The 21378-nt window shown below is 42.7% G+C and overlaps 1 protein-coding gene across 1 annotated transcript in view; it reads left to right on the plus strand.

Annotated features, from left to right (window-relative positions):
• Nucleotides 1-21378, plus strand: part of LOC311498348 (calsyntenin-2-like) — a gene marked incomplete at its 5' end in the record, with an annotated part of 268748 nt that overhangs the window by 96396 nt on the left and 150974 nt on the right. Inside the window, one exon of the mRNA XM_084558889.1 lies at nt 3393-3515. Within this exon, the coding sequence (XP_084415015.1) occupies nt 3393-3515 (123 nt within the window). The remainder of the gene's footprint in view (nt 1-3392; nt 3516-21378) is intronic.

Raw genomic sequence — 21378 nt, forward strand, 5'->3', positions numbered from 1 at the left:
GGTCTGATGGCCTGGCTCCTTCCTTTTCTACCCACTCGGCCTCACTCCATCCCACTCCACCCCTCTGATAACCTGCATTATTTGCAAAAAGAAAGAAGCATGTCAATCCATTATTTGATCGTGACTCAGGGGCATGTCTCAGTCCGTCAATACACGGACCCCATATGTTAAGATGGTGTCACTGGGTTAACATGTAGGTGGTACCCCGTCGAAATACTGCAGCGATTACCAGAGATGGACTCTCCTTTAATGCTCTCATCAGTCCCGCGTCTCCCACGCACTGAGAAAACGAGTCTTTGAGATGTCATTAACCCGCAGCAGCAAAGCAGCTAGGCCACTCTGGCTGATGGAAAGATGCACTCCGTCTCGTGTACCTGCGATATCACAAAGGTCACCAGCGCGGAGATGCCATCAGACTAAATCATGATGCTGAGCTGTCTGACACTGGCCATTACTTTGTATTGTGTTTTATGACGAGAAACACTGTGCCACTGCAGCTGAAATGCTCCGTGCTGTCATAAGAGAATTTTTTTTTTTTTTTTTTCTAAGGCTTGGCCTGATGCTGCTAAGTAGTTGCTATGAGTGGCACAAATGGAGCATCAAGGATTAAAAGGTCAGTAGGGCTCCTAAGCTGTGGGGAGACTGAATATGAAGTTTAGGGCAAGCCCCTTTAATTCTCAAGACACCACAATAACTCTCAGGTATTGTGCTCAAATAGTGCTATACTCTGTAGTACACCAAGTTGTTGCAGGAGATTAGTCATTTTTTTTTTCCATCATCTTTATTTTCAGGTCTCTTACCTTCTGTTTGCCCTGCGTGACATCCCGCTACAGGATTTGATTGTAAAAGTACAGCTTGTCTGTTATCATTCTCTATCAGTCTACCGGTGTGCTAATTGTTCTGTATCAACAGATTGCTCCCACAAGAGTTTTTGCACAGGTTTGCGTCTCTTAGCAGCGCATTTGGGAGCGACCGTGACGGCACATACAAATCACGTTTCCCCTTGAAATCGCTGTACAGCAGCGTCAGCAAGATATTTGTTCCCGAAACGACACAGTTCAGTGTCAGTTTTGGCATTTAAAGCTGAAATCCGGTGTCATTTTGCCCCTCACTGCTGTAAGAGTCTCATGCATATTTATCATGTCCTAATAGACTAATGTGTTCCCATCTCTCTGTCCCTGTAAATGATCTCCTCTGACTGTGGCAGCGCTGTTAGCCACGCTTTCTCATCAATATGCATCCCTGTGGTGTTAGCATGTGTTCCCTAGGTCTCACTCGCTTTTTGCCGCTACCCACAGTCCTCGAACACATAATTACATAATGTGTGCTAAAATCTCTTCTGATGGGCTCTTGGCTAACCGCCATGTTACAGCCCAAAGTAGCAGAAATGTATGGTTTTAGCATTCATTTGTTTTACTTCTTACTTTACTTTTAGCTCATTATTACAACCATATATCTATTACAAAATGTAAATAATTCTATTAATGTGTTTTAGTTAAATATAATAGTTTTCACATCCATAAGCTATTTAAATAATCAATTTTAGCTAGTGTTTCAACCATTTATCTATCACTTTTGATACCAGGATGATGCTAAATTTGTTATGTTGATTATTAAATTTTTACTTATTAGATTATTACATTTAATTAAACCATTGCTTTATTACTTTTAGCTGCTTCAATATTTTATTTTATTTATTTGGCTAACTTGTTTTGAGCGCACGACTGTTGACTGACAAATGAACAAATCTACCAGTGAACTTAAATATTACTTTTTTTTTTGGCTATTCCAGCAATGTATCCATCACTAACTGTGTCAGCTTATTACTTATTATTAGGTGGCTATTTCCTCATTGTTTATGTCTGACCATTATGATCCCTCTGCCCATTGACTAACTACTAGACTGACTCAGATTGATTGTGTTGGAGATGTGTACTGTGTAGTCGGTCTGCTGCAGCTATAGCTGTCACTGAAGTTATTACCAAATGAAATTTCTAACCCTACTTGGATGGTAAGCATGTCAAAACACATTCTATGTCCCCAGGCCAGCCGTAGAATTACACCCCTGGGCTCCAAATACAGTACTCCTGTGTAGGACTGTAGAGGTTCTCTTTAGGCAAGTGTCGGGGTCACCCATTTAGAAACTACCAGAACGTTGACAGGCCCTCATCCTGCTAGCTACAGCAGCAAAAACCCCAAACGCCTGCATGCACCGCATCCACCTACACAGAAAGGTATAACACACAACGGTGTGTAAAATATACCCCGAACACAGATTATGGTGAATTATGTACCAAGAGTGCCCTGCATTAGAAGGGACTGAATTAATACTGAGTGTACCGCAACAACGGCAAATATTTTTATTTTTGTGTACTCACATTTAAAGACTATGATGTCTGGTAACATTCACCCTGTGTGGGTTGTTTGAAAATACACATTTCAGCATTGTCAAGTGGCTTTTACTGACATTCAGCGAATAACTGAAGTGGTCTGTAACAATGATTGCTTGATTAGGACTTAGAAAGGGTCCATTTTCTTTGGGTTTCCTTTCATTGAATGGAGAATGAGTATTGTTTATACACTTCATTCTCCATTAAACCAAATATTCAGTTTCATTTTTCAAATTAATGTTTTTCAGGGCACCACAAATTATAGCTTTGTCATTTTCATCACTGTCATTTTCCATCCACAAATTTGAACTCAGCATTTAGAGTAGACAAAGGGTGATTTGTGTGTTGTTGTTTGTTTTTTTTTTGTTTGTGGCAAAGTTTGGTTCTCTAGACACTTTATCTTCTTCGCCTTGTGACTGTACTATGGTAAAACAAGTGGCAAGTGTGTCTGCAGAATGCACCAAGCAACCCTAAGGGCTGTTACTCAGTTGTGACCCTAGATACAGCCCTCAGCTCATGGACTTTGTTTTGACTTGGTCTTGGATACAGTTTGGCGCTGGCAGCTCAGTGGTGGTCATTGATCAAGCGTGGCACTGTGTTCTGAAGCCTGCAGGGGATGTCTGAAGGGGAAAAAAATAAATAAAGAAAAGAAGCGGCAGGGGAGATTAACAGAATGAGAATGTTTCAAAGAAACAGTCTGGAAGAGGTTTGCAAATAAACTGTGCATGTATACTCGCTGCAGATGTACTCACTGTATTGATCAATTTGTCAGATTTCAGGTTAATTTAAATTGAAGATGTGCACCGATCAGGCATAACATTATGACCACCTTCTTAATATTGTGTAGGCCTGCCTTGTGTCTAAATGTAAGGTCTAAATGTTTCCCAGCAGAACATTGAATTGTAATTTTGTGGCTGATCGGTGGAAATATCAGTATTTTAAAATGAATTGTTCTTTTGCACCTTTTTTTCACTTCTCGCATTTTGCTTTTTCTCTCCACAGTGAATAAACACAAGCCGTGGATTGAGACGTCATACCACGGTGTGATCACTGAAAACACTGACATCGTCCTGCTGGATCCTCCCCTGGTGGCTCTTGACAAAGATGCCCCCATCCCTTATGCAGGTATGATACATTTCAACCTTAATGGCTGTCAGCTTGAGGAAGCTCATAGCAGCAGGGGTGAAGGCGGGCTAACTTACACCTAATGGAGGCAGCCAGTGGTGACACAGGTGTTGATCCGCACAGGGAAGCATAGCTGCAGGACGTACTTACACTAAAGATGTAAAGCTGTCATGTGATATCACTGTGACGGGGCTTAAATTGCCTGCTCTCTAAGTGCTGCATCTTTTTTCTTTCTTTTGGCATTAACCTAGCTCTATGCTGTTACTACTTAATCCAATAATTCCCAGCAAACATACATGCAGGACTCATATTTCATATTTATTTAGGGTGGAAAGTGGCCCAAATAAGCCCCATGGTGGCTGAGGATGCGGTGCAAAAAAAAAATTAGGCAAACCGGATTAGATTCTTCTCCACTTTGTGACCATTCCAGCTCACGTAAAGGGTGCCAGCTCTTGTGGGAGGACGTTAGCTGGAGGCTGTTGGCCGGCCCAGCCAGCCTACCTCCCGCCAGGCTGCTAATGTAGCCAAGGCCCTAGCATGGGGCTGTTGTGTGGGGCTGAGGCCCACTCACAGAGACTCTCGAGCTGAGCTGGATGGATGGAGAGGGGAGTGTGTGTGTGTGTGTGTGTGTGTGTGTGTGTAAGCGTGTGTAAGCGTGTATGTGTGCATGCTTACTGAAACATTTTTTATTCATTTCATTTTTTTCCACTGTGTGTGTGTGTGTGCGTGCGTGTGAATATGCTGTGGCATGGCCTGAGGGGCTCGCTGTAATGGCCACCCTACAGGGAGAAAGGGAGAAATGATGGGCAGTTGGGAGGGTAGCTGGCTGACCAGCATATGTCCTCTGGCTCTCGATAGACACAGCCACACAAAGAGAAACACACCCACACACACACATACACACACAGCAGCCAGGGCACAAGGGTATTCCTTGATTTAATAAGCGAGGGAACTGGGAAATATTTCTCACTATATTATTAATAAACAAGAGCAGGAACATCACCAGCATGTCTTATCACAGCCTCCCTCTCTTTCTTCCACTCTCCCAGTTCTCCTTTCTCTCTCCCCAGTCTCTTGTTTTCTCCTCCTCACCACTCCCCACATATTTCACCTCCCTCTCTGTGCACCTTTGAGCAACCCTGGCGTACCCACACACTGCAGCAGCCACCCTCTTTCCCCCCACTCTACCTCTTACAGAACTTGCGTCCAACTGGGCAGACACGGATCTGGGCAGAGACAGTTACCCAGTAATTGGCTGAAGCGAATCTTTCCTTCCTCCAGCAAATTGCCTGGGTGGAGTGGCAGGGCAGGGTACAGGTAGTGGTTAAGCCTCATTAATTAGGGAAGTCAGGTTTTAATTACAGCACACCTAAGACACTGACATGTAATGCCTGACTGACGGCAGTCATGCAGCTGAATTTGTACCGACAAAGACTCTGATACATTAACAAGCTTGTAAAATCCCCATCTGCTTTCGCACTTTGAGTCTGTGCACTTCAAATGTGAGATTAGTCCTATACACACACACACATATATGTACATATATATGCAGAAAACATTTGGATAAAAAATATGTTTACACAGAAATCTAAATACATTCATTTTCCATCTGCACTCATCTGAAAGCACCTCATGATTCACATCAATTCTGCAGCAATTCTGCTAATGCCTTTCCCTGCTAGTCTTTTACGTCCAGAATCCTCTCTGGACTTGCAGCAGTCCCCACAGTCAGTGGTCTGGAGCAACAGGAAATGTGGCAGCGGTGCATCTGAACGCTGGCTCAGACTGACATTAGTCATCACCGTGGCACTGCAACAGCTTCAAAATCACAGAGACACAATGTCACGAAGAGTGAAAAGCACCAGTATAGATACTCATTGTTCTGTGCATGGATATGTTTGACAAAGCTCAGTTGTTTTGTACTAAGACACAAAGGAAACAAACAGGGTGGCTGATAGAAACAGCTATACTCCGCAGACATCAGTGACATAAGCTTTGATGTGCTTCCGCAGTTTTATGCTATACCTAAAAATATTTTTTATTCATGAAGTGAGTTACACAGCCACATGAACAAAACTTGCTTCTTAGTCTGTCACAACACATAGTTTTACTACTTGACAAGTGCCTGCATGAACTCAGTCAGTCATCAGCTTGAGTTTTTCCGGTGACAACTATACATGGAGTGATGCTAAAAGTGTCCCGGAAAAGTGGAAAAGGATCAGGAGGAAAGTTGGTAAAACTAGACCTTATATAGGGCAGAAACAAACTGTCACCAGAAAGACTGCATGGGACTGTCCTGCAAAGCTACAGTATTTGATTTGATAGTTTGAATCTGGCTACGTCGGGGTACAAAAATCCAAACATAGTGTTTGCAATACAGTTAGGAGGAGGTTAGGAAACTAAAACTCTTTAGATTAAGTTAAGCTTATCCAAAGACAAGGATTATGGTTTTAAAAAAATAACTGTAGTCTCCTGGCAGGATGCAAACCCTTGTGTCAGGTCTGACATGCTCATCCACCAACGCATCCCATCCTTTGCACCCTTAGGGCAAGACTCACTGTTGGTTAACCAGACATCTTCTGGATCTCCTTTCCCCACATCTTTGCTTTTTTTCAGACATTGGGGGGGATTTTCTGTTTCAGATTTTCTTTCTCTTTTCACAAATAAGGGCAAAACCACAAATACATTCACTCGGTCCCCCTTTGGCCGCCGGGATAGGCTCCAGCCCCCCCGCAACCCTTCACAGGACAAGCGGTTACAGAAGATGAATGAATGAATGAATGAATGAATGAATGGTCCCCCTTTCTGTGCAAGCTTCTCACTTGTATTGAGTGAGATGGTTCTGAACATCTAGACCAGCAGAGCGAAAAATACTGCATGGCATATACTACTTTTTTGCTATTCATTCCTACATATTGCCCCTTTGGCAAGTGATTCCTTGCACTGGATGTACATTACGTGCTTCAGATCTGTCCAATATGCAAGATGCAATACCAAGGAATAATGGCCTGGAACACAGTATATAAATGTATGCTACTTTGGATCATTGTCCTTGAGGCCTGACGCAGTACAGTTGTCTTGTCATGGACATCTTTTAATAAGCCAAATTGGACACAAAGTTGAAAAATATATATTCAAAAAGCTCTTTTCCACTGGAAGATGAAAGCAAGCATTAGTGGATTAGTTAGTGTGCACTTGGTACTATGACTAGAAAGGGAGGGAGGTTTCAATCAGCAAATGATGGCTGTAGCTCAGGTGGCAGTGCTGGAAATCTATGTTAAGATAATGTAAGCTCGCAAGCCTTCATTGTGCCGCTTGTCGGGGTCGCATGCTCTTGGATGTGTCTACCAAATGAATGTAACAACAGAGTGAGCTGCATATTTTCAGTACATTACGATGAAGCGTTGATGAAGTGACTACTACACTGCCACTGTTCAAAGTCTGGGCTTCTAAAGAGCTGGGTTAACAAGGTTAATGGGCAAAAGCTGTGCTGAGCTCCGTGATTTGACACAGGTTAGCCGGTTGTCAGTCACTCCCGCTTCTCTATCGCCCGCCGACAACCTTGCATTTTCTTGTGGCATAACTTGCTATTCATGTGTCAGTCCCTCGCTTTCACTCGTCCCCGGAGCCCTGCGGCTTTCGCTTGGACCCTGAGCAAATGTCTCAACGGTGACCTGCGAAACACATACGCCGCTCAATCAGCAGCACTGGCAGTTTAGACAGGTCCGCAAAACCTGGGAAAACACACATACGCCTGCTCATTCACTCTGCATAAATAATCTCCACCCTTTACATTGGCTCTAATGTCTCGTGTTGAGCTTGCCTTTGCTCAGGCTCCGAATAGAAAAGGGGCTCGCTCTTGTTCTCCCTTGCTCTCCCACCAGTACCATGAATCAGCTTGTTCCTGCTGTCTCACCTGATGTCTGAACGCTGTTTGTGACTTCTAATTTTGCCGCATTACCTGACTGTACCTCTCAAGACATTAATAAAAACCAATTATCTCTGACCTTGGGAGAATCCAGCAGCTACCTCTTCCTGCAAAAACAGTAGGCGACGACGTATCGTCACTCGCCATAAAGCAACATAAACAGATATGAGTAAAGTTGCGGGCTGACTAATGCGCTGTGATTAATTACTGTCTGTCTGATTGGGAAACAGATCTCAAGCTAATTATGAAAAGTATCTCATTAGTGCAGTAGCAGTGAGTTCGGTGCGGCGTGTAGGTGGAGAAGCACAGGCACTACAATGTGTTCATTAACGAGAGCAATGAAAAGGGTTTGTCTGAAAGCTTGAATATGTTGTGTGACTCAGAGATGGAATAAATGTGGAAGTGAGATAAATAGCTTGATACGCAGCGAGGTAAAGGGTAGGTCTACAGTCAATGTCTCTGTTTGCAAAAGACGAGATAATGGCTTACTAATGAAATTATATCAAGTATCTTTTGAAATATGCACATGTCGAGTGGCCAAAGAATGGGTACTTCACTATTAATGGAAAATAAACTGACTCCTATCAAACATCTGATTCAGAGAAGAGTAGTTTCCTATACTAAAAAGTTTCTCTCTTTCAAAACAGCAAAGTGATCTGTTTTCTTTGAAATCATGCGCGTTCTTGATTAGTTCCATCTCCATGGGAAGCATGGCGATAGCATTCAGCTGCTCCTGATCTGTTGCATTTTGCAGTTATGTCTTGATTTGCTGGCTAGTTAGTGCAAACCCGCCCAGAAGCCTTTCAGATTGAAAAAAAAAAAGCTTTAAAAATGAGGGCCTGAGAGAACGATCTGACCGATTTGCAACCAGATTCAACTGGACCAAAAGGGATGGGCCAGCAGTTCTCCTTGGAAAACGGCTTGACGCTGATTGGTCTCAATTCAGAAGCAGTAGGGCAAAATGTGTGCAGTCGCTGACAGCGTTGTGGTTGAATGTGGTACAAAGAGAGACAGGGGAATGAAATGCTTGCCCTCTGGTAGTGCATCGCCTGTTCACTCCTCTAGGGATACAGTGATACAGTTACCTGCTTTGGTGAGGCTTTCACTGGGTACATTGATCGTTCCTTGGTTACTTGACCTGGAAACCATTCTCGACCTCCATTTTGAAGCCTGCCCTGCTGCGCAAGGAACATGAAGGGATCTCTAGGGAACCCCAATTGAGATCATACCTTTTCCTGAAGACGCTGACCCGAACACTTTGACTACGCATTGCGACCTTACACCTGATGGTTTTGGAAGAGAGCGTGGATGGGACAGCATGGAGGAGGAAGTTCCATGCCGTTGTTTTCCTCTTCTCAGCTACACATATTGTCTAGGCTGACAACTTCCTGATAAACAGGCTTCTTCCCTGGGGTCTGGGGGCTGCTTTGGGAGGGATCTTGCCCTCGGCCAGCTGTCTCCTGTCAGGGTGTGGGGGCGACTCGGATCCTCAGAATATCTGTCTCAGTAAACAAACCAAGTCCATGTCATGAATGGTAACTAAAACAGAGAAAATTATATTTTTAATAAACAATACTGCAGTCCTGGCCCAACTAACTTCCTATTATTATGCACAACGCATCATCCCTCATTAGTATGATAACAGTGATTTTTCCATATCCGGAGTAAATGGGGTTATATACAGTTACACATATCACATAAAAAACCTCTTACACTCTCGATTCGACGTGTATACCTCTGTGTTCTAATATGTATGTGAACCAATGAGAACCGTCACTTTGTGCCATCAGTGGAGGAGACTAAGACCCAAGCAAAAGCATGCAGTTAATGTGACTGAGACGTACCCACAGACCTTGAGCCCGGTTACCTGCAGTTTTGTCAGCAGTAAAATTCCACACACTGATTCCGAGTGGAAATGAACTTCTGAATCTTCGGTCAGAGCGATTAGAAGGAAACCCCACATCGTTTCTAATCCCTGAGTGTCTTGATTGAAAAACATAGATGTGAGGTTAAAAAGGAGCTTTCTGGTGGGAGACCCTTTATGTCTTTTACATCTCGTTTCATGAGCAGAATGAAAATGTAGAAAGGCCAGGGGGCTGCTTTTAATAAGGCAACAGTTTTTTTTTTCTTCTTTTTTTTCAACAGGTGCTGCTGTGTCGGTTAACTCAAAAACCCCTACTTCAAAGCGTTTGCTTAAAACTATGATTAAAAAGTAAACACATTAAAATCATTTTGCAGACAGTCCATCCGAAAGGTGCTTTCAACCACAAGGCATTTAATCCGTGCTTTCTGCTTAGGCTCTCCTGCCACTCTTTAGCTCCTCCTTCCTCTTTCAGTGATTTTTCTTGTATTCTGACCTCAAACAAGCCCCCACTTTCTTTCTTCCTTCCTGTGCGCTGGCACTCTTGTCTCATCTTAGCTCAAATAATTTCCACCTGTCAGGTTTCATCCTGCTCCCGCGCGTTCAGGGGTCGGATTGACGTCCTTTATCTCCCACGACACTCAGCGGTGTCTAAGGTGATGCATCATTTTCCGACCGATGGCAGCGCTTTCTTTTCCGAGAGACTTCAACATAATTACATCCATTTTTGTGGTAGCTTATGAGGAGCCAACAGGAAGCAGACGGACCTGACAAAGTAAGGAGCTACTGTTAACACAGCAACCCTGTGAAGTCAAACTCAAGCACAGCGTTATTCGGTGATACCTTTATTCATGCACACTTGTTTCAGCAGACTTTTGAGCTGAAAAGCCGAAGCAGCGTAATGACTTCTAGCATTCAGAGGGCCATAGACTTTGGCTTCAAGACAATGGAGCCCTCACGCTGCCATTGTTCACAGACTCATTTATTAATGAAGTACTGAAATGCAATCTGCTTCTTCACTGAACCACACAGATGAGGGAAATAGTCTTTGTAATGAGATTTTTTTTTTTTTTTTCAGGCTTTTAGCTTTTTTTTTTGTCGTTTGATGAGTTACAGAACTGGCAGAGGGGTGCAAGCAGGTTAGCTCCACAGCTCACTCTTTCTTCTTTCAAAAGGAAACGAACAAAGTGAACACATTTTAGGTTCTCTTGAAAGCCATTAAGCAGCATTTCCAGTCAACTGCCTCCTCATCCCACTGAGAAGCGGAGATGCCGAAGTAATGTAGTTCCTTTCAAACTGAGGCATTCGTTGCTATTGTGATCCCAAACTGATTTGCCAGGCTTTGTCCTCCTGCATAGTGTGCTCCGTGTCTGAAGCGCTTCTGTTGACTCTGCGCCGCTGAAATTCGGCTATTTAAGGAAGATTCTGTGGTTTTGTTGAGGCTGCAGACATTGAGCCAGGCTGTGTTCTTGCAGATGTTCCAATTTTCCTCTTAAGCTTTTTAAGCGTCATAATATTGTCAGAATTGTGTAGGAGTGGGTCACGCCTAGCGCTTTTCTATGGGGTCTCCACTCACAGAAGAAGACAGGAGACAATTCATGACATCAGACACATTTGCGTATAATGCACAATTAAGACCTGACAAATATGTTTTTTGTTTGAAGTCCGAGCCTTTTTATTACAGATGAACGTTTTTTTTTATTATGACAACCATTGCATTCAGAAGTAGAGTCAAATCAAGCTGCAACTGCTGATGATTTGGTGTTTAAAAAACAAATGTAATTCCCCTGAACTATCATCTAGCATAGGCTCAGCTGACCTAACATACTCAAATGTACAGGAAAATGACGTCATGTTTGGTTTCTTCAACAGGACAAAAAACAACACGAACCCTTGCTATTCTTTTAAATATCAGAACAGACACTCCTGCCCTTGATTTAAGGGACTGATGTTGTGGCAATGGCACAATGTAAAGAAGCAGCACACACTAAAAAGTCTTGCATTGTACACTGAGTCTAATGTGATCATTAGGGCTTGTTTTCATACTGGCATATGGACTGTGAATGTATGTAACGTTTTTAAAACACCTCAATACACTCTACATTGTCAAAAATCAGATCTGGGCGGCCCTGCAACTGCATCGCCGAGGCTCAGAGAGAAGTGCCAGATGACAGAGGCAAGACAAGGAAGAAAATTACAAACACATCACCTCTAACCCTTTTCTCTCATACATCATTTTACAAAATATTACCCAAATCTCATCACGGCTGTTGTCCTTGACTAAGGTTTACAGTTATTTTGTCTGAGGATGCGTAACCAGCGCAGAGCAGCAGCTTATAAATGGCTTAAAAGTGACTACTGATTAATTTTACTGCTGGTTTAATAGTCTAAGTGGGCCTTGTTTCAGTCAACATTTCAAACTTTTCCCATCTTCAGACAACACAGAACAGCTTTATTAGGAATTCACTTGTATTTGACTACGCTACATGGAAGCAAATAGACTAAGGGAAAGACAAATAGATGTGAAGGACTGATATTGTGCTGGAAACTCCTTTTGCACACATCCACACCATATTTATTTTTCAGAATTATGGCAGAGTTACTTTAAGTGCAGCAGGTGAAGTTACAATTTGAGTTTTTTGAGGTGTCACTGTGAGAAACACTTCTCTTGTTGAAACCATCTTTGCAAGTACAACAATATTGCAAATAGGACCATTAACTCAGTTTTATGTCACTTGAATTACTCCTTCCTTATGTCAAGTTCACAATGTTTTCACTACATCTGTTGCTATATCTGGATATTGATTGATATTTGATCAAAAAGTGCGAGTAGCATAATGTGCAGGGGCTGCATTTGCTCAAACCGATGACGCATTTGTGTTTACTTGTATATGCTATATTCGCAGTGTATTTATTCACGATTAGTATTCAAGCCTGAAGGCTTCCAATTAAAGTGTCAGCAAACTGTCGTGAGCACTCCTCACGGGAGGTAAACATGCTAGCAGGAAAACCAAAAAAAGTCGTCGCAGTCTGATAGAGAGAAAGATGTTCTTACTGAAGTTCAGCTCTCGAAGCAGCGCTCTGTGAGAGCGACCCCAAGGTTTAGCAGTTTGTCAGTACCACATTTCTCTCTTCCCAGTACATTACTGCTGCGCTTCAAAGGGTTTGATGCCTCTTTTTGATATACAACTTAAATTTCATCAAGGTTCATCCTGTCTACCCTTGAATACTTCAGTTTTTTACATCTCTGATGTAGCTCCCAGTCCTACTTCCAAATCATTCCATCTGACTTCCAGTCCTCTTTCTGCCTGTTTTCTGTGAATCCCTACTTCTCTTTGAAATTATACAACTTCCTTTGCGCTTTAACACGCGCTCCCTCATACACACACTTGTTCCGCTATGCCAGTGGGGGTCACACTGACATGCTTTTCCTATCCCCTTAGTTATCTACCTTAACCATTACAACTGAATGTCTAACTTTAGTCTAACCCGTGTTAACTCTCAAAAGGTGGGTTGTATCCATGGGGATTATTACTATATTTCTGTCTCCATGGGGACTCGAGTCCCCTGGGAGTGGTGTCTATTCAGGTTTAGGTTCACACAAACATAGCATCATCTAGTTTTCCTCTTTTTCTCCCCTGCAGCCGGAGACGGATTCGGTAGATTTAAGTCTGACGATGCATGAGCGTAAGAGTAAAGATGGACATGCTGCTCTGTAAACAACTTTGAACGGCTTCAGCCAGATTTGTTTTGACTCAAACCCAGGAAAAAGGCTTTTGATTTCTGTGAAGGAATGAAGAAAATTTAAAGCATCCAACAAAGCAATACGCTGTTGCTTTCCACTCCACTCCTTGGTTTACCTTGGTACTAATTTATTTATCCCTCGCTGTTTCTCTCCCTTTGGAGTTTATTGAGTGGCCACGATATTCACACAAGGGCAAGAAATTGACTGTCACACTGAATAAAAACTGCTGTTATTAAACATCACCCAGGAGAGCATGGAGAAATGAACCTGTGAATCCAAGGAAAATCTCCTTTTGATAGAAACATAACAGATAGTCAGGGCTTTAAATTTAATACAAATCCCTCACCGACATCCATTTAGTTAAATCCTGGATGGCCTCCGAGGCGTATCAGTATTTCAAGGCGCAGGGTTTCCACAAAACATCTCGCGTCCTCGATCACCCGACGGCGAGATCACCTCAGAAATCTTCCGCTCCCGTCTCTGCTATTATTTCATATTGAATATGGCACTAATTTTTCAAAATGAGATCAGGAATTTGAGAATTTATGCAATCTCCACCCTAGGAGGGAGTCGCACTCTGAAGCCCATTTCAGCCTGAACAGGATCAAATTTCTATCTCTGCGCTGGTGTTTCATCTTCCTTTCCTTACATGTCAGGAAGGAAAATCATTGCTGGAGAAGGAAGACACATAAGCAGTGATGATAAATTGCAAAACAACATGAAACTTAATTTAGGAGGACATGTGACATTGAAACTGACATGTAGAAAGAGAGTGTTTTTCTTGTCTAAAGTATATCTTTATATGGACGCATCTACTCATAAGAGGCTCATGTTTGTCACAGCAGCTGCCATTAAATGGAGTATGATTTACAGTGTTAACAAGAAAGGTCCATATGAAAAATTCCGCTTGTGTTATTTACAGCTTTGTTAGTGGCTAATCTTCATTTAGATCTAAGCTAATGTGTTTTCTGAGTTAAGCGCAGTTTACGCCTCTGCAGAATATAGAGGGCGTAACCTACGCGCGTAGCCTACGCCGGTGCGAGTCATTTATACTTGTGCGCTTGTCAGTCTGGGTCGCTGTGTAAAAACGCCATCCAAACATTAGTCGGCGCTGTGTCTTTTTTGCCATTCGGGTTCATTTTTGTTTCTACTTCCTGCTTCACTTTTAACATTGGCGACTGAAACTTTCACTGAAATTTCGCCAAAGATGAGTCATACAAATGTTTGTATGCCACGTAGTCACATTTCTGGGGAGGTACACATATCGTATCCGATACGATGTATCGGAGAAAAATGCGGGTATTCCCAACGGCATCGTCCCGTCATTATGCCTTTGCAGTTCCTACAAATTATGTGTTGAAGGATGTGACAAGACGTATACAACTTCCTCCTCTAATAAGTTGTAGCATTAGTTAGCTCTGTGGTGCTAAATGAGCGAGGAGTAAAAGTTATTTCAAAACTTATGTCCAAAAACTAATGTAAGACTATAACAAAAACTTCTAATCTTTCTGGACAATATTTGTTTGAAACAGAGTACACAGACAAACAATAACCCAGGGCTGGCTGCCATGACTACATCGTCACTATAGGTAGATGCATCCTTCTTTCTGAGACACAGTAGGCATGGTAGTTAGGCATTCGTAAAATACACTATATTACCAAAAGTATTCGCTCACCCATTCAAATGATCAGAATCAGGTGTTCTAATCACTTGGCCTGGCCCCAGGTGTATAAATTCAAGCACTCAGGCATGCAGACTGTGAAACAAGACATTTGTGAAAGAATGGGCCGCTCTCAGGAGCTCAGTGAATTCCAGCGTGGAACTGTCATAGGATGCCACTTGTGCAACAAATCCAGTCGTGAAATTTCCTCGCTCCTAAATATTCCACAGTCAACTGTCAGCTCTATTATAACAAAATGGAAGCGTTTGGGAAAAACAGCAACTCAGCCACGAAGTGGTAGGCCACGTAAAGTGACGGAGAGGGGTCAGCGGATGCTGAAGCGCATAGTGCAAAGAGGTCGCCGACTTTCTGCACAGTCAATTGCTACAGAGCTACAAACTTCATGTGACCTTCAGATTAGCCCAAGTACAGTACGCAGAGAGCTTCATGGAATGGGTTTCCATGGCCGAGCAGCTGCAGCCAAGCCACACATCACCAAGTGCAATGCAAGGCGTCGGATGCAATGGTGTAAAGCACGCCGCCACTGGCCTCTAGAGCAGTGGAGACGCGTTCTCTGGAGTGATGAATCACGCTTTTCCATCTGGCAATCTGATGGACGAGTCTGGGTTTGGAGGTTGCCAGGAGAACGGTACATTTCAGATTGCATTGTGCCAACTGTGAAATTTGGTGGAGGAGGAATTATGGTATGGGGTTGTTTTTCAGGAGCTGGGCTTGGCCCCTTAGTTCCAGTGAAAGGAACATTGAATGCTTCAGGATACCAAAACATTTTGGACAATTCCATGCTCCCAACCTTGTGGGAACAGTTTGGAGCGGGCCCCTTCCTCTTCCAACATGACTGTGCACCAGTGCACAAAGCAAGGTCCATAAAGACGTGGATGACAGAGTCTGGTGTGGATGAACTTGACTGGCCTGCACAGAGTCCTGACCTGAACCCGATAGAACACCTTTGGGATGAATTAGAGCGGAGACTGAGAGCCAGGCCTTCTCGACCAACATCAGTGTGTGACCTCACCAATGCGCTTTTGGAAGAATGGTCAAAAATTCCTATAAACACTCTCCTCAACCTTGTGGACAGTCTTCCCAGAAGAGTTGAAGCTGTAATAGCTGCAAAAGGTGGACCGACATCATATTGAATTCTATGAGTTAGGAATGGGATGGCACTTCAGTTCATAGAATGAGTAAAGGCAGGTGAGCGAATACTTTTGGTAATATAGTGTAGTTCCTATATGAAACCACTCATAGCAATTTCCGTGGATAGTAGAGGAGGCTACCGTGGAGTAGCCGGATCATAAATTCAGGACAGAGACATGCTGTTGAGTCTGACATCTATTTTTACACTTTGACCACAGGCTGAGTGTTATGTTGTTCCATTTTATCTGGGAAAAGGTCAAAAAAAAAAAAACAAATAAAATAAAAAATGCTAGCCTGGAACCCAGCCACAACATCACAAAATGTTGGTCTGGGGTTGCTCCGTTGGGAACTGATTATGCCTCTGCAAAGATCTACCAGGCTAATCTAATTGTTTGGGTGGCCTTTATGCTGTGATGGACAGAAAAGTAACGTAGAGACGTAGTCATACTCATCGTTGATTTGTTTACCACAAAATGGCTTGGATAGGTTGTCGGACCATCCAACTGCATACAGAGGTATTTTTTTCTCTGTACTGGTTGAAACACACTTCATAATGAAATCCCAGTGGGGTGTTATCAGATTCTGATAAGAATTGAGTCTGGCTGTGCGAGGCTAATAATATGTTGTTGATTTCTCCAAAACCTGGCCTCTTACACTATAACAATCCAGATTTATAAACACCTCTACAGGCCAGAGGCACATCATACATATTTGATTCTGTCCCTTTAACATTATTTGGCAATTAATTGACGTCTCCTGGCAAGCACACACAGAAAAATAGATATCATGAATTTAAAAGGATGACACAAAAACATGACAGCAGAGCATCAGCAATAATTAATAGTCTCTGCTCAGTCGAGATGGCAAACAATATCAAGGAGGCTGCATATCAAGGTTATTTACCTGAAATGAGAATACATGAAATGTATTAGGTTTATATTGCATGAGCTGGTTTTGCTTTCGGTCCCTGATCACACTCACACAGAAATCAATGCTTCTGGCCGTACACCTTTATAGTCCCACAATATATGCTCTTCCCTCAGAGAAAACACCACCACTACAACTCCATGGACTATTCATGCATTAGGAGTATTCTATTAATCCTGTTGAATCACAATGTGTTCACGTGGTACTTCAGACACCCTCGGCACATCTGCGCTCCCAGTACTTATGAACAAATCCATTTGATTTGAGCCAGGCAGAGAAAACATGTTCTTCTAAACACGGTTGAGTTGTGAGCGCAGAACAAAATATAGTTATCTGACAGAATGGGAACAAAAGGGCCTCTGGGAGGGAACATTGCTGGCTCTAATCATAGAGGTTTTAAAAGGTACAAACAAGATGAGGCGCATGACTATTGAAGGGTCTGCCTGAGATGGGAGTAATTGGGTATAGAGTGAGAAAGAGAGATGAGGGAGGGAATGAAAATGACAAGACAGTGTCTTCTCTCTCCCCCCTCCCCCCAGTTGGCATAGATAGTCTTGTAAGTGGCATGTCTCAGGACCCTGCGGTGAATCGCTCGCAAAATTACTGAAAATTAACTGTACAAGATTGGCCACCAAAATCCAATCTGCTCCCAGCCTGAGTCAGTTTGTAAAGTTGACGATGCCTGGGAACTTGTGACAGTCCAATTAAGGACATTTGCATATCGGGAGGCTTAAATTATTGTCATCCGCTCGAGCATAAAATGGAGGTGCAACTCGGGCGGAGATAGTGGTGATCTGTGCTCGTAGACCACGGGGACTGTGTGTGGGACCTACGGCAAAAAGAAAGAGCTTCACTGTATTAATGTACATATTCCTCGACTTGCCGGTCCCCTTTTATTGTCTGCTCATATCTTTTCCTTCTAATAATTTCATCCCGTTTTACTTTTAAGCTGTTTTCTGTCTATTCCTGAGGCCTTATCTCTCCATCTTTGGCGCCTCTTGCTTCTAACTACTCATGCTTATAAATTGTTGAAACAGCTCACTATTTAGCAGATCTTAAAATTTTATCTTCTAGATAAATGGACAGCCTGCATTGGTGCAGGTTGCAGTTGTAAAATGTCCCACTGTGTTATATAAAACTCTGGTTTTAACCATCTCCGTCTTTTCCCCTTTTTGCCTGGGGCATGTGTACGGTTATGGCTTTATGTCCTTGATGCACAACCAAGAGGAGAACCAGCACAAGTAAAAGTGCTTGCCAGGTACAAGACAAGGGAGGCAAGGCCTTACTAGCAATTTCAGTACTGCAATGCCACTTTGTATAATTCTGATAATGTTAACCTGGCTGCTCATGAAATCCTTAAGACTTACTCACTGCAGATGGAGTGGCGACCACATTCCCCTCCCCTCTGTAAGTTATTCATGACCACAGAGACTCACGGGTTGCGGAAGTTTCCAGCACCAAAGGTGAAGCGGAGTGCAAGGTGGAAGCACTGCACAGCACTGCCCTCCGGGGGCACCGATGTTATCAATTTTCCACTTCATCACATGGCCATTATTTTTTATCAGTCATGTACAAAGCTGACCCTTTGTCCTCTTGGCATATTGTTTTTCTGTGTTCTTGGGTGTTTTAACATCGTACTCAAAAATACATTAACCTCCTAGAGTTACCAGTCATAAAGTTAAAATGACTGTCAGAAACATAAGCTAGTGGTTTCCCTTATTTCAAATAATAATAATAATAACAATAATAATTTTAAATATGAAGACAAATGTCCTTTAACCTTAAGAAACTCTCCTTTTCACCCAAATCACATCTTTCCCGAACCAAACCATAAGCTTGGTGTTACCACATAGACAAATGATGGACTTGATTTAGAGGCCGGGTTGCAGCCCTATATCCCTATGATTTATGTCTGTAAATCACACATTTTCAAGTAATAAAGCCCCCCTATCAGATTAGGAAGTGACAGAAGAGAAAAGAAGGAAGTAACAGATTTGGAAAGAAAGTCCATTTCAGGAGAAGGTGGGGTGACTGGATGGATCAACAAAACATCCGATTATTACACATTACTCTAACCATAGTTTCCTTCCCATAAAATAACCACCATACTTTATCTCCAACCAACCTCGTCATAGCTGCCAAACACTGAGAGTGGCAATTTTAATTATGTGAAATAAACAAAACTGACATCTCTGGTTGACAGCGAACACTTGGTTGCTTTGAAAACTAATTTTTCACACTCTATTATTATCTCCTATCTATTACGCTTCTACAAATGGGATTTACTGAAGAGGCTTCTGAAACATTAGCAAAAGCTGGTTTCAGCGTGTTTACCTCGAAATCTGTCAGGCAAACTGTCATTTAGCACTCTTTGGAATATAAAATGCAATGCTCTCGTTGATGGAAATGTCTGAAAACTGCTGAGTCATCTGTAGTGTCTCTCCTGTACAGTAACATATTCTGGCGATCAGCCAACCGTGGGGTCAGTGTTGGGACATATGATGTTATTAACCCAGACATTACTCTTGCAGATAGGTCAGGTCTTCAAATGTCACTCAGTGATACCCTGACAAGCTTCATTTCAAAAATGGACTACAGTAATCAGCCTGACCTGGCACCGGGACGATGCTGACGTTCTTTACTTTTATTGAAAGCTGTCTCTGAATTGGTGCCAGGACTACATGCATTAACATATGAAAGAGCAACACTCACTCAGACATTGAGTAGAGTTGGGATAAAGGAGTGCTGGTGCACAGTAGTTTTACTGTCTTTGACATGTTCCATTTACTGAATGTAACGTACACTCTGAAGTGAGTGTAGTGGACATGCTAGATGAAGAGTTTAGTAGGCGACGTAGCACACACAAGTACACAGAATGCTGGCATTTCATTTCCGCTAGCCTGTTGAAATTTCCAAATGACATTGAGAATCTGTGCTGCACATATCGGACATGATATACAGTAAATGGTGCTCATTCAGTTAGCAATAAGCTGACATGTTGGACTTACTGTAAGCCCATCGGGATCAGAAGAATTTATCAGACTGTCTTTCAACATTTGAGTGAAAAGTGTTTCCCATGGATGGGAGAATGTGGATCAACTCATCGATTGGGTCGTCCACCAGTCGAAGACACCAATCACATGTGAAGTGTCCTGAAGCAAGATGTGGAAGACCAAGTTGCTCCTGACTGTCAAGCCAGTTGCTGCTGTCTCTGTATGAATGAGCGTCTGAATGAGACAAATCCAAAAGCGCTTTGGATAAAAGCCCTATATAAATGCAATTTATTCCATTCCATGTTGTCCATCTGAATCTCCCATCCTGTTTTTTCTGACATCAGAATAAAAGAAAAGGCTGTATCCCACATTTTCTATTGCTTTCCAAAGTGACTATCTGACAAGCAGTTTATGCAGCATTTGACGAGTTTTGTCACGGCGTGAAAGTAGTATGTGTTTAAAGTTCTCTCTCGGGCTTTGACTTTTTAAGTGCACACCAGAGTGAAAGACTGTGAATGCCTTTGAGGAGAGGAAGCCCCAAAGTATGTGCCATTAAGTCCATTTGTGCTATTGATTGTGACTCATCCTGGTCTACGATGGCAGCCTTTTAACACTTCAAATGTGGCATTTTGGAACAGACTTTTGCTTTTAGATGTGGTTGATGACATATTGTACAGTCCTCTTCAGTTTAACCTTTAAGTTTAGCAAGCGCAAACCCGAACAGAATGTCCAGATAATCAAAAAATAATTATAATGCATAGCATGTGTGCCTTATTCCACAGACTACACTGGAAATGCCCACAATGCGGTGGAGAGTTTGGAGCCAAATACGTTCTCTGGCAACTCGGGTAGCTCATCCGACAGCTGAACCCGAAACCCCTTCAGTGTATCACTTTGCAAATCCACGTTGCAGCCGTTATCGAACTCATTTATGGGGGTGGCCATCTCTTGAAAAGTAATCATCAAGTGTCTGAGGATTTTATCTGGTGCATTTAATCATGGACTCGGGCTTTACAGCCAGAATCCTCCTCTAACTCTCATTTCTCCCCAAATAAAAACGTCTCATTTTAAAGGAGCGCCTTGTGGCTTATCAGAAGTGATGTCCTGTCTTCACTTCTCCTTAGGCCTGTAAACTGAATGCATGAGTAATGAATCACTTTTCAACCATACCTAAGTGGACAACAATTTGCGTCCAACCCTATGTGCTAACTCTCTACTACCGCCCTTACTGTACGTGAGACCTAAGGGATTTCTGGAAGAGACCAACTCAAATCTGAAAATAAGGGGAATGCTGATGCATTATTGTCAGTGAGTTGAGAGCCATCTTAATACAATATGTATGTCGGACATGCAACATAACCCTGCCTATCAGTATTATTGTAGTTTATTAGAGCAGCACCTTAGCTGACAGCTGAACAATTGTGTTGTACTTCTGCCGTTGCCCGATAGTGTCATTCTCGTGCTCCTCGCTCGTCCCTGTCATTTTCCCCTTGCCTGATCCCTTTTGAGATACTGACGCTCACACAGGCCGAGGAAAATGGAAAAGATTCACTGCAGCACACTCTTTCATTGGAGCTGTCAAACTTCATCTGAACG

Source organism: Chelon labrosus, assembly GCF_963514085.1.
Source record: "Chelon labrosus genome assembly, chromosome: 13".
NCBI classification, from domain to species: domain Eukaryota; kingdom Metazoa; phylum Chordata; class Actinopteri; order Mugiliformes; family Mugilidae; genus Chelon; species Chelon labrosus.